We start from the raw sequence: 15,000 nt of genomic DNA, 5'->3' as shown, positions 1-15,000 counted from the left end.
GAAGAAGAATCCAGAGTTTCTGTTGTTCATCGCCTTACATAACCTACCTACCACTACAGACTTATGTAAGAATGACAGGCACAATCAAAACGGGGAAATTACCTCCAGTACAGGATTGTGCAGTGTTATCCATTTAATTTCAACCTTTGATTACTTTCTTAACATACTGACAAACACATTCTCTCTCTCTCTCTCTCTCTCTCTCTCTCTCTCTCTCTCTCTCTCTCTCTCTCTCTCTCTCTCTCTCTCTCTCAGAAAACTATTGTGTATGTGTATCTCTTTCTGTGAAGGTATTAGTCATGAAGACATTGTAAGGCAGTCAGTGTGTTTGGTTATTAGGGAAATTAGGCTTACAAGAGCATGCCGTGAGGTTCATGATGAAGTCAGGAGCATGATGTAGGATAAGATCAGAATGGAGTTCATAATCAAGTGGTGGCTCACGCTTTTGGACAAAGGGGAGGTTGAGAATCATGGGTAGGTTATAGACAAAGAGTTTTGTGGTCAAGGTAAGCTCTAGATCAGTGGTTACCACCCTTTTTATTACCACACATGCCACTCTAAGAGTTGGTCCTTTCTTTCACGACCCCCTTACATCCATGAGTAAAATTCCCTCTCCCAGATTTAAAGGAAAATACAAAAAAAAAAAAAAAAATGAGAAAGAGAAGGGGTTTTGAGGGATAGGAAGAGACGTCAATAATTACAAAACATGGAAAGACCAACGAACCTAACTAGAGTCGTAGACTCTAGAAAAGTAATGTTATAATGCGATACTTTTGCATTTTTTCACAAACTTCTGAATAATAGTTCCTCATTGTCGTTAAGAGAATAGCAAATATAATTAGTTCTTTTTCCTTGGGCTCGTGCCTCCCCTGGAAATTGCCCCAAGGGAGGCACACCCCCCCCCCCCCCCCCAAAAGTTAAGAACCACTGCTCTAGATGAAGATGGGATTGGATTGATTCAGGTAAACAGGTCAAGGAGTAGTTAACAGTCATGGGTTGGCTAAGATCAAAGGACAGTTGTGGGTTCAACGAAGGATACAAATTGCGGGTGAAGTGAGGGAAAAGTAGTCTATTGGTTTAAAGGTAGGAAGATAAATCAACAGGTGTGGGTCTTCCTCTCCTCCTCCTCCTTCCTAACACTTCCTAAATACACTTTCTTTTCAACAACCTCTCTTTCCAAAATATGGAATCGTCTCAGAACACCCTGTTCTACCTTTTAACCATACTGTCCCTTTTACCTCATATGTATCTTTGCATTTCTCACACGTTCACTTCTTGCGCTAAATATGCTGCAAAAGTAATTCATCTGTACAATGTAATCCCTTCGTTTGCTTGTTTTAAACATCCACACTGCATTTCCATAAAGGAGAATTGGCTCAACAATCCCTTCATATATTCTAATCTTGGCTCTCACAGACATTATTTGTCCCCAAGTTTTTTGCCAACCTCATATGTACTACCTTCCTTGTTTCACCTATACTCTCATCCTACTATCAGCCAATAGCTTTATTCCCAAATACTTTACCTAAGCAAATCAAACTCTTCCCTTCTCAGTGGCTTTTACCACCCAATCTTCCTGGTTTGCATTTACTGTCGTGACCTTACTCTAACTCATATTTACCCTCAGCTGTCTCCTCTTGCAAACACTTATGACTTTCTATGGTTTCTTTTCATTAGCCCCAATGTAAACACTTTATCACCTACAAACAACATCCATTCCAATTTCGTATCCTACAATTATGCACTTACGTACATCCATTATCCTTCTCCTGACTTAAGGTATCACCACATTCAAATAAATATAGAACAGTCAATCACCCTCCCACTCACAACTTGTAACTCAATCTCTTCATCACCCTCAACAACTTCTCTATTCAAAACATACTCAATACCTGACACATTGCCACTTCAGCAATTCTAGCACAAGCTATGTATGCTAATTACTGGAAAAACTACTTTTTCACTTTAAAACTTCTTGCATAACTTTCATGAAAAGAACTTGATTCACACTCCCCCTTTCCTGTCTATATGATTACTCTTTTTTTTTTTCCAGCAGTCCTTCTGTCATCTGTCTTATTTTCTCAATCTAAACCCTACCACATACCCTCCATAGTATACTAAGTTCTTTCATGCTCCAATATTCATACAGTAACTTCCATTGTGTTTGCTGTTAAGCAATGGAGACACATTTTCTTATTTTACCCATATTTTTGGAATCTTTCAATCATCCAGACACACCTTGAAAACTATGGTCAGTCACTTGAGCACACTTCCAACACAGTGCCACAGCACTTCCCATGTAATTGCATTAATACCCAATCTCTTTCTATTATTCAACCTCTTAATGACCTTATGTACCTCTTTACCAGTCTCTACAACAAACATTTTGAAAGTTACACAATTCATTTCTACTAATTCATCACTGCTTGACCTCTCTTCTAACATTCACAGTCAACAAGTCTTCAAAAATGTCCCCACGTGTGAAAAAGTACATATAGATTACCTTAGGGATCGTTTTGCTAAGATTAGATGCAGTACGATTAAAAGTTGTAAAAATGAGTACTATTTGTGATCCAACAAAGGAAAATAATGAGACTGAAAGAAAATTTTTTTGATAGTTTGAATCCGTATTTGGCTGGGCTTGTAGAACATGAAAGAGTGATTGAATTACGTGATAAGTGTGAAAAGGTAAGAGAGAGAAAGAGAAGCCATTGTTTGTTAAAATGGACTAACTAGAGTAAAAGAGAATGAAATCTTATGTTTAAAAGGGATTTAGCTCTAGAAATGAATGGTTCTTAAGAAGAATATTTATAATAAAGTCCCCATTGGAAAGGACAAGGATAACTTTACTGTAAAGTGTTGGTACAGATTAAATAGTAGAGCAAGTTGATCGATGTAAAAATGAGAAAGGAGTGGCTGGAGGTATATCTAGAGCAAAAGTTAATACAAATGTGACCTGGAGAAAATGGAGCTGTAAAGACAATCTACTACGTATATAAGTGAGATGGATAAGAATGAAGTGAGGAAACCTTATGTGGAGAGAGCAAACAGTAAAAATGGGAGAACCCCATTTCTAAATTGTATTGCTCAACTGCACAATGCCAACATAGGAATAATGGAATTTCAATGAAAGTTCAGTGTTAAAAAATGCTTCTAAAATACTTCAAGAACTTTAAAAGATACATGACTGAAGATAAACATTCCAAGATTCATCAATTAACATGAATGGGGAAGTTCCTGCTTTCCTGAGATGATGGGAAGAGGGGCAGAAGGAGATGAAAGAAGAAGGAAGCTTGTTCCGCCTGAACCAATTACTAAAACAATCCACAAAATGAAAAAGCTCCATTTTACAGTTGAAATTTAAGGACACACCTTCCAATATACTACCAAATTTACCTATATTTATGTAATATACCTGTACTCATTTATGGATTAATCTGATTTTAAATAATTCCCTGACTTACTTAACCCTTAAACGCCGACTGGACGTATTTTACGTCGACATTTTTTGTCTCTCGGGTGCCGACTGGACGTATTTTACGTCGACATATAAAAGTTTTTTTTTAAATTCGCGGAAAAATACTTTTAGGCCTACCAGCCGAAAACTCTTGAATCACGCGCCTTGGGGGATGCTGGGAGTTCACGGATCAAGGTGTTGTTTTGTTTACAATCGTTACGCAGGCGCGCAAGCGCGAATTTCTTTCTTGCCGCACTAAAAAGTATCTGTGACACATCTCGGAAATTATTTCGTCACTTTGACATAATTTTTTAACCATTTTAAATTAGCCGTTACATGGAGTATTATATATGAAAATGTGCGCATTTTTATGTAGAACACAACAAAAAAATACTCATGATTGTAGCTTTTATCAGTTTTGAGATATTTTCATATAAATAACGATACGTGCCAAAATTTCAACCTTCGGTCAACTTTGACTCTACCGAAATGGTCGAAAAACGCAATTGAAAGCTAAAACTCTTAAGTTTAGAATATTTTCATATAACGATACGTGCCAAAATTCAACCTTCGGTCAACTTTGACTCTACCGAAATGGTCGAAAAACGCAATTGTAAGCTAAAACTCTTATATTTTGTAATATTCAATCATTTACCTTAATTTTGCAAACCAATTGGAAGTCTCTAGCACAATATTTCGATTTATGGTGAATTTATGAAAAAACTTTTTCCTTACGTCCGCGCGGTAACTCTTCCGAAAAAAATCATACATGCGATTGTGGTAATGTTTGCACCATTTTAAATTAGCCGTTACATAAAGTTTTATATATGGAAATGTGCGAAATGTCATGCACAATACAACTAAAAACAACCCATGGTTGTAGCTTTTATCAATTTTGAAATATGCTCATATAAAAAATGATAAGTGACAAATTTTCCACCTTCGGTCAACTTTGACTCTACCGAAATGGTCGAAAAACGCAATTGTAAGCTAAAACTCTTATATTTTAGTAATATTCAAGCATTTACCTTCATTTTGCAACAAATTGGAAGTCTCTAGCACAATATTTCGATTTATGGTGAATTTAGGAAAAAAATACATTTTCTTTACGTCCGCGCGGTAACTCTTCCGAAAAAATCATACGTGCGATTGTGGTAATGTTTGCACCATTTTAAATTAGCCGTTACATAAAGTTTATGTATGAAAATGTGCGCAATTGCATTTAGAATACAACAAATAATAATTGAAGGTTGTAGCTTTTCTCATTTTTGAAATATTTGCATATAAATCACGATAAATAGAAAAAAAATCATGTTCAGTCAACTTTGACTCTACCGAAATGGTCGAAAAACGCAATTGTAAGCTAAAACTCTTACAGTCTAGTAATATTCAGTCATTTATCTTCATCTTGAAACAAATTCGAAGTCTCTAGCACAATATTTAAATTAATGGTGAATTTTTAAAAAAAACTTTCCTTCCCTCCGCGCGCGGATTCTCCGCCACAAATCTCCGAAATGTGTACGTCCCATTCTCGGAATATTTGCTCCGTTTCATATTAGGCATTTCATAGAGTTTTATATATGAAAATGTGCGCAATTTCATGTAGAATAAAACGAAAAATATTTTAAAGTTGTAGCTTTTCTTATTTCCGAAACAATTGCATATAAAAAAATATATATAAAAAAAATTTGACATTCGGTCAACTTTTAACTCGTCAGATATGGTCAAAAACTGCATTTGTAAGCTAATATTCTTTTAGTATAGTAATATTCAATCCTTTGTCTTCATTCTGAAAGAAATTGGAAGTCTCTAAGACAATATTTAGATTAATGGTGAATTTTTGAAAAAATTATTTGTTTACGTCCGCGCGTTACAAATTCATGCATTATTTTGTGATAATATTTTCTCTGTGTTGCTTTTATCGTTTTAAAATGTGTTATATACCAAAATGATTGCAATTTAGTGTACATTACAACGAAGAAAAAAGTAACTTGTTACCTTTAACCGTTTTGCGCACAGCGCGATTTGAATACAATTATATATGAAATTTCGTTTTTGCGCTATCATATATCGCATTATCTATATATGATAATGATATTTTTTTTCATTTCTGATGGTTGCATACTAAACTTCAGGCAATGAAAAAAAAAGGAGCCAAAAATGAACTCTTAATCTTGAAAACTAAGCGCGCTGTGATTTTTTGAAAAAAATATTTTTTCCGCTTCCCCGCTCACTCTGAAACACCTCCGGCACACGGGAGACATATTTTTTTTTACCGCTTAGGCGTTTAAGGGTTAATATATATATTTCTATATAATTAACTACAGTATTAGGCATGAAGATTCTCTTCTAACTGGCATACCATATCCTAACTGATGACCTTCACTTTCTCTGAATTGACATAATTTCTTAGGATAAACTAGTATATAATCAATCTAATTCCTGGCCAACCCGACACATTTTCTCATATACAGTAACTCTATCAGCCAACTTGTAGACTGGTTTTAGATGTTTCAAGAACTGGCTATTAACTAAAATGCAAATTTTATCACTATATTCTCAAACAGCCTCTGCTTCTTATCTTTTAAATGTTGTTTCTATTTTCAGACAATTTGACTCTCATTACTTTACAGCCTAAATTTCTAAAAATGATTTACTCAACCTGTTACTGACTCTCCTAAATTGACCTCGCTTGCTCAACATTTTCATGTGCTAGATTTCAAGCAATAACAAATCTGAAAACACATTCCATAAGAAATCGGTTGAATACATATTTTGAACTTTGGGAATAGCAATGCCTTATCTTAAATACTGTAAAACTGCCTAAAAAGGGTAGAAAATGCAAACTACGTACACATAAATGATGAACATGAATTTAAAAAAGATCCACTCTTCCAACAGATTGTGTGTATGAAATGCAAAGCAAGGTGGCAATACTAAAAACACTACCAAAACCCTTACCTGAATCGAGGCCCTTGCGTAGAGAGAAGAGTGCATGGAAGTTCAGAAATGCTAAGTGGGGCTTTCCCCAACGGTTGTCGACATCCTCTACGTCTTCTTCATATTTGATCCATCTTGCAGTCTCCTTCCACTCCAAGTGGCCATTTATGTATTTCAACTCATCCAGTTCTACAAAGACCTAAATCAGAAAAATAAAACAGATGAAGTACTGAACTAATAACTGTAGGCACCATACATATATAGTATATAATCAAAGTATTGTACAAGAACACAGATTATGAAACCAGATATAAAAATAATCCTAAAAAAGACCCAAGCAGCATGTTATCACTTGGGCATATTAGTTGCAACAGAATTTCATAAATATTTTGGCTCGGTAGTGTCATGCCAGAGGAAAAATTAAGGGAATGAAATCCTAGGGCCACAAATTAGTAATTTTTTCTGGTTCCCACATACCACCAAATAAGCAGAAAAATGTGTTTGGAATGTCTTAAAATCAGTTATATTTAAAAAAAATATTATCATAACAGTCAGTAATGGTTTTGTCTCATTTTTTTTAACCTTTCACTTATATGATACAAAATTTATTCAACTTCCATCTTCCAACAAAAATATTTGTTGCCATCATAAAATGTAGTTCTGTTTCTTCTTAGTCTATGATGCAACAATGTCTCAGAATTTGAATGGTGTTAATATCAATGGGGTAAAAAAAATTAGGAAAATACAAACGAATGAGGCAGTCCTTAAAAAAGAAAAAAAAAAGTAATTTAGTACACAATTAAAAGATCAAATAACATAGCAGTTTACACAACAGTGAACAATCCTCAAGGTTGAGCTTGGCACCAAAATGAATGCAAACACATATTAGAGGATAATGAGGTTTCTAAAACTCAAGGTTACAACAAAGTGTCTCCATTTTAGCCAGGAGAGACTTGATCAACCTCACGAATGTCATGGGGCCTATAAAATGCAAAAGGATGCCTTCTTGCAATACACGAGTACTTCTTCAGGAGAGGCTCATAGGCGCCATATGGTCCAGCCACACTGATAGAACGGTTTTTTGCGATTATTGCCAGTATTTCTTGGTCAGTCATCTAAAATGAGCCATACCAAAACAACAAAAAACTAAAATATGTGTAAGTTAAGTGTGAAGATGCCTAAACAGACAAGTTTCTGAAGGTTTACATTTTTTCTCTGTAAACTATGTATGATTATCCCATTATAAATGGCAATATATCTTTTAATAAAGAATACAGCATAACACTCCAAATGTAATACTCACATACTTTCATGTTAAGGGAAGTGAGCACAAATTTTAAAAGCACAATTTTAGTGGCACTGTTGGGACTACTTGAAAGTAATGATTCAGAATTATTGTCCCATGTATCAGCAGAAATTTGAGTTGGTTAAACTTCTTATGACAAAGAAGGCATGACAAAAAGTTAAAGGGCTGTCGAATGCTACAAAGAGCTGTGTATCATTATGTATTCTAATCTACTTCAAAAATATATATGTAGGATCTTTCGTCACCTGTATTTATCAGAATGTCATTGTTCTTTGTATACTGGATACATTGCTATTAAACAAATATTCCATCTTTTTTTCATTTGAAGTCTCATATAATAAATGTGGTGATGTTATACATATACGTATAAACAAATTTCATTTATTCATTCTCAATGACAAATTTGATAACCATTTATGACCTTTAACCTTGATTTCAATCAAGCTATCATTTACTACATTAAGTTCAACTAACCTCGTGAGGACTGTGATCGTAAGACTTCTTCATAATGGGCAACTGCTTGCCGGTCTTTTCTGCATGATCACTCATGTGAATGATTGATGCGACAGACGAACGGGCCCTGACTCTTGGTTTGATGTACCCACTTGGATCATCGAATCGATGACCTGTTGAAAACAATTTTCAAAATATTACTACTATGATCACTATAGAAATACAAACTACTTCTGAAGCACAGAAAAGCTACTAATAAGAAATACATTCAAATTTACTTGGAATCAAACTGTTCATTTTCCTTCAATTTTTCAAGTTTGATAAGCTTTATTTTAGAAGACAAGAAGAAAACAATTCTTAGCTTTCATTTTCATAACCATTCAAACTACGTTTATGACAAAAGCATAAGCAGCCTTTCCACTTGGAAGCTATTGCAAGAAGAAAGAAAAGAATCACGGTTGCTTTTAAATATTTGTACTCACATACATGAATAGTTTATTGTTATTTAAACTGACAATCATGTTGTTTGTAAAAATAACAAATATGCAAATGATGTACCATATCTCAAACTTACTGGACATCTCATCCAAATCATGTTCTCCAAGATTTTTAGCTTCTTCTTCTTCAGTTGTTGCAAAGGAGCGGTGGGATCGTAAATTGTGCTCACTTCCAGGGTGCTTACGCCACGAAGGATCTTCGGCATGTTCCCTTTCTCTCCTCTTGTGGCTGCGCCTGAAAAATAGTAGTAGTACTTGTAAATGACACCATCTCTGTTGTACTGCTTTACCATTATGCATTATAAAGTATATATGAAAGCTGTCCCCGCAGTAAAGGGATTAGTCAAAGCACTTTGAACAAAGGATAGCTTTAAGATCTTAAATCTTCATGTCTCAAGGTCAACTCTCATTGTCAATTATCATCAAATTGCAAAGCATAAAAGGGCATGAAGGTAAAAAAATCTTAAACCTGAAACACCCTTTTATCAATTAACTAACTTTGACAAATGTTTATATCATGGTATAACTGTAAATTCTAATCCATCCATGACACTGAAAAAACTCTTTAAACCTTTATAACTATAAGATGCATTATGTTCTTTTAATCCTTTACCGAACTACAATTTGGCCAGAATTTTGAAAGAAAGTTGCTGAACATATTTACATATCCCAGAGCATATGAGCGGCAAGTGAAGAACAATTCAAAAGTGTACTACAAGGAAAAGAGGCAGACTGCACAGGTAAGTACTGGTGAAAATGTAAGAAGAAAAAATAAAGTAACAATGAACACAATATACTCTGGCAATTTACTGAATGTATAAAATAAATTAGTACAAACTAGTTAATGTTGGCTTCAAAAAGAGAAATGCAAATGTGACTGAAATCAACAGGAGGCAATTTTAAGAGGCTTATTATTATGTAAGTGGAAGGGCATTACAAAAGTAGAGGGTACCAAAAGCTTGCATAAATGACAAAAGATTGAGAGTGAAGACAATGACAGGTTAATCAGAACAATTTAAAATCAATGTCGGTGTCCACCGAGAATCAGCAAAGTGTAGTCTAACACAATAGAAAAGAACACTAAAAAAGACTAAAGAAAAGGAAACTCCTCTTAGTTAATAAACAAAGATGACCTATTGTTAACAGAAGACTAAAAGTGGAAAGATATTGCTTGAATACACCACAATAGTAAACAGAGCACAAATTTATTTGTATCAGGCAGTCACATTCTCCAGAGCAGAGACATGGCCACACACAAAGTTACTGAAGAGATTGATCAGGGGTGACTACATAATGCTGAAAGTGAATGATGGATCGCATTGCACAAATTCCAAGTTAGAACATTTCTGAAAGATTTAAGGCCCAAAAGATTGGAAAATAGACCTAGATCTCAAAAGCAGTATACAATTATCATTAATCAATACTACTGTTGGATTGTTTTAATAAATACAGAAAACACTAACCTGCGCCGAAGTCTTTCTTTATTGTGGTCTGAATCCTGCTGGTCCTCTGCCTCACCTGCCAAATAGAGATGGTATGACGAAAATTAGATACACCATATATCATCTATGTTGATATTCCTTAATCACAATGATGCTAAGAAACTAATGTTCAAATGCTTCGCGTACTGAAAACATTCAAATTTCAATTAGGTAAACATATGATATGAAAGTTTTTACATAAATTACAATACTTTCCAACAGTTACTATCCTAGTTGGTAAACTTGCTGCAACTCTTTCAAAACTAGATTCAAACCCATTATTCAAGTTACAACATGCTTTAAGAATCAATTATTAATTTTAATATTCTACAATGAATGACATTGGTCATATCAGTAAAAAATATACTTCAGTTTGTTCATCAACTAAAATTCGAAAAATAAACCTGAAAATTTCTCAAATATGCAACGCCAATAAAAGTTTTCCCTACAGAAAACATCATTTACCACTACCAGATTCTTAAAAATAATTTTTTAATTCAAATACTGTAATAACTTAAAAATGTTCCCCAAAATGACCTAACATATCACAAGCTTCTAGAATTTTCTTTTGTCATTCAATACAAGCAAGTGAACATTATTTTTTGGACGACAACTCAGCCATGTGAGTTGCTACGTCCTCTATAAGTTAAGGAAGTGGTCTCACCTAAACTTCTTGGATCTTATCTACACAGTATTTCAATTCACTTTTCTTACTTCAGAAAGATCTGAAAACCAACATAATCACACATACATACCAAACCTATCAGAGTAAATCCTCATCCTCAGTCCTTCACTTTTACTCCTCCTTATAAACTAATCTACATGGAAGGAAGGTGACAACGAACATGAGGAAAAGTCATACAATGAAAGGTTTGTGAGGGTAACACTTTGGTAAATGAATAAGAGTATTGACACAAACACAAATAAACACAAAAGAAGGGATGAATTTTATGGAATGGGAGAAATATGACATTTTTATGATGAAATAAAGTTTTGTATATACTTACCCAATAATTACATAGCTACAGTTTTCCACATACAGCAGCCTAAATTCAAATTTAGCAGGTAGCACTTCGACAAAACATTCCCCGTGATTACACGTAACTGGCGTTCCAGTGGTTGTGCAATTCTACCGAAATCCAGTGATATAACCGGAAAATAAGAAAAAGCTGCTGTAAGCACTTGATGTTTAGCCTAGCATGGCAGAAAACAGAAAAAAGGTGGTAAGCTAAGTCCTAATACTGCTGTTGGGGGCGGCACTGTATACCTAAACTAAGCAATCGAAGCGCAACCCACAGAATTTGAACTTAGGCTGCTCTACATGGAAAACTATAGCTATGTAATTACTGGGTAAGTTATTTATACAAAATAATGCTTTGAAATAATTAGGAGATAATCAACTTCACAAATCATAGGAGGAAGATGATAACTAAGCAGTCCAATACTTAACCTTAACCTTGGTCTCAGTCATCAAGAGGTCTTCTCCACATGGGACTAATCTCCTCAGTCATACTTCTTTTGGTTCTAGTTAGGCACCTCTTAATCAATAAAATGTTTCCCCTTGTCATTTTAAGAAGCTTTTGCCTATGTTCTATGACAAATGGCAACATTTGATATCCAACTTACAGGATAATCTCATGACAAGGACTAGACCTTCAGTAACCATCAAAATGCTACAGAGGGAGGAGGTTTCTCTTGATGATAAATGACTATGATAGTAGGAGACCTGAACTATCAGATATGTAGTTCTGACAGTGCCAGGAGTGAATATGGTAATGTTTATTATTTTGTATTTATTATAGACAAACCTACCTTAGATAATTTTTTTACTTCAGGTTTTGTGAAAGAAGATCATGAATCATAGATGGACTGTGACAGACGAAGCATTTTTGTTATAAGCACCAGAGATGGTGTGAGTAAACAAAATGTGATAAAATTTGCGAATGGAAGACCTTAGAATATTCAGTTTGTAAAAAAATTGGTGCTCTAAAATTATTTTCAGAGAATAAATTGTAATCCTCTACAGAATGCTATCCATTTTTAATTTTTTGTGAGGGTTTTCCAGATGAAATTTTTCACCAAAGGCAAGCGTTCAAAGTTTGCAATAAAGATTTTCACACTAAATAACAAAAATGGTTTTATCTTACTCCATGCTTTTAAAGCTATCACACTGCAGTGAATGACGAATAAAAGGTACATAATTCAATACTTGAATATTTACCTACATGCTATTTGCATATTTTATCACTCTTCATTAATAAAAATTATAATGTCATATTAGTAGTGTAATATTTTAACAGTAATGAAAATAAAGAACTGAAGTAAAAATATAAAAGGAAGAAAATTAGTCAGTTACATAATTAGCAGGATTCCGCTCTCGTCATTAGTGGCGAAAACAGGCTCCAGAGCGAAAGGGTTAACCATTAGTCAATGTGCATGTGTAAGTGATGTAAAATTCATTATGTTATGTAAATTAGGAATTAGTGTTAGAAGCATTATTGTAAGTATGGAACATAAGTGTGAGTTGTGTATAGAGTGCGGATAAAATGAACATACCTTGTACTAAATTTTATCTTTTTTTATCTGAAACAGCTATCTTAGGTAGGGTAGCTACTAACATTTTAGCACATTAATGTTGAAGTAATTTGAGTGATTAAAATCTCTTGGGAGAAGATTTGTGTTCACATTTCACTGTAGAAAATAATAAGACATGTAAATAGGTAAGTGTTGCATGTTTATATATATGAGAGAGAGAGAGAGAAAGAGAGAGAGAGAGAACGAGTTGGTTATAATGTACCCTTCCCGCCATGATACTTAACATCCTGTACAATAAAACCCAATCTACTGAGGGTTCAGAAATTTCCCTCTCTGGTCTGCTTAAATTGCTTAATAACCTGGGTGATTATTATTATTATTATTATATTGTTCCAGTGTAGTTTCACTACACCATGAAGTCATTCATAGTTTCTTATAGGTCTGGACCCAAGGATTTGGTCTTAAATGAAATAGGACCATTATTAATGTCGGAATAAAACAAGGTGGAAAAGTGAAAACTGGCACAAATGGTGAAAAGATAGAAACTGGAGCAAAAGAAGATGAAAAGGTAAAAATTGTAACAAAATGAGAAGGTAATTACTGGAACACAATGTGACAGGGCATAAACTGGAACAAGGTCAAAAAGAAAAATTGGGAACTAAATAAGGATCCAAATTCAGCTTTCTTTTCTCTTAGTTCAGAACCAGCATCAGTAGTTGTGACTGCACTTAAGTCTCAAAATAACCCTACAACTTTGTTAAAACTATTTTAGAACAATAACGATAATTGTAAGACTAAAAGCAAACAGCAAAACTAGAAACTTTTTTAAAAGTTCATGAATGACACAGGAGGAGTATAATTCAAAAATTTTTTTTTTTTCAGTATGCAGTCCATTCTTGCCCTCCTTAATGGAGGACTCTACGGGAAGGGTCTAAGTAGCACCTAGTGACATTTTGAAGCTGAACATTTAAAAGTACTTATTTAAAATATATAAGAACATAAAAGTACCATCTTATGCTTACGAAAATCCTCACCATTGAAAGTGAAAGAGAGAGACACAAGGTAGGACACAAGGCACGGATCAAAGGATGTTGGATTACATAGCAACGCTTATTAAGATTAGGATTTTAAACCCCCATGCATACCAATATCAAACTGGACTCGGGACTTCTTACGAGATGTTTCGTCAACAACCTGAACTCGCTCACTTTCTGCAGATCGAATGATTGGCCTGTCAATGAAAAAACACACTGTAGTATTTCAAAGATGCTGAATAAATTCAAATATTTTGATTGAAATAGCAATCACTCTATTAGAATAGGTATTAACAGCTGGCATTTACCTGACACTGTGCATACTCTTACCTCAAAAAAAATTTACAATGGAAAAGTTGCCAACAAAACTGAACAGAATGTGTTTAATGTAAATATGTATTTTATTGGAAATTTTAATTTTCATCAGTTACACTTTTATTATACATTTCAACTACATTTTCTTTCCAAATCCTGTAGTAACATAAAGAACTCCAGTAAGTACCACATATGCTTGCTCAAACAACTGCTGTCACTCACTCACCGTTACATTATTAATACAGTGTAAGAAACATCATGTTGGTATGTGCAAAAATATTCTGAATAAAATTCACTACAATGCACTCAGACATTGCGCAGCTTCACTAACAAACATAAATTAATAAATGAAGTTAAAAAAAATGCAGCACACAAAACTAAAAAAAATTCCAAACAGTGATGTTATGACATTTTTAAAAAATGATTAGATAAACTATTACGTTACCAGAATAAAATAAAAAACACACAATACACAATGATAGCTCAAAAACACCTGAACTACAAACTTCATCACTGTAACATAGTACTTATGCAAGATACTAGGAATCTGCCAGTACAACATTTGATGAGTGCTGAGACTTTCAATATTCACACCATGAAGTTTACTTCATGGAGTGCTTAATTTGATGATATTCAAACAGCATAAAATAACAAAGAAATTTTTTTTTCTTAAAGTGAGGCCAATGATTTCAATCACTTGAAGGAAAATTTTCTCTTAATGGAAGAAAAACAGAGCATAAATAAAACATCTCTCCTTAGTAACCACAATATTTCTAGACTTCTAATTCTCACAAGGATAATTCACAAACCACTCCACAGCCATGTAATGAGGAATGCACAACAATGGGCCTTACATGACACACATTTGCCAGTGTTTTGACAGGTATCTATTCAGGCCCCAACAGCCCTTCCTTCTGCTTTTATTATGCATCTCTACCATACTGACTTTTCTAGATGTCAAGCTTTTTAAACTTAATCTTGC

The 15,000-nt window shown here is 34.1% G+C and overlaps 1 protein-coding gene across 6 annotated transcripts in view; it reads right to left on the bottom strand.

Annotated features, from left to right (window-relative positions):
- LOC135209245 (band 3 anion transport protein-like) overlaps positions 1–15,000 on the bottom strand; it is a 396,919-nt gene that overhangs the window by 147,115 nt on the left and 234,804 nt on the right. For 5 of the 6 annotated variants that reach the window (XM_064241942.1, XM_064241941.1, XM_064241944.1 and 2 more), the window contains 5 exons: positions 13,815–13,900; positions 10,117–10,171; positions 8,731–8,888; positions 8,178–8,329; positions 6,419–6,596 (listed from right to left, as the gene is read on the bottom strand). In XM_064241942.1, the coding sequence (XP_064098012.1) occupies positions 6,419–6,596; positions 8,178–8,329; positions 8,731–8,888; positions 10,117–10,171; positions 13,815–13,900 (629 nt within the window). The remainder of the gene's footprint in view (positions 1–6,418; positions 6,597–8,177; positions 8,330–8,730; positions 8,889–10,116; positions 10,172–13,814; positions 13,901–15,000) is intronic. The other variant, XM_064241945.1, reaches the window with a different exon arrangement.

This window comes from Macrobrachium nipponense, chromosome 37 (assembly GCF_015104395.2).
Source record: "Macrobrachium nipponense isolate FS-2020 chromosome 37, ASM1510439v2, whole genome shotgun sequence".
Lineage (NCBI taxonomy): Eukaryota > Metazoa > Arthropoda > Malacostraca > Decapoda > Palaemonidae > Macrobrachium > Macrobrachium nipponense.
Note: the sequence above shows the minus strand (reverse complement) of the source record. Positions and strands in the feature narration are given on the sequence as shown.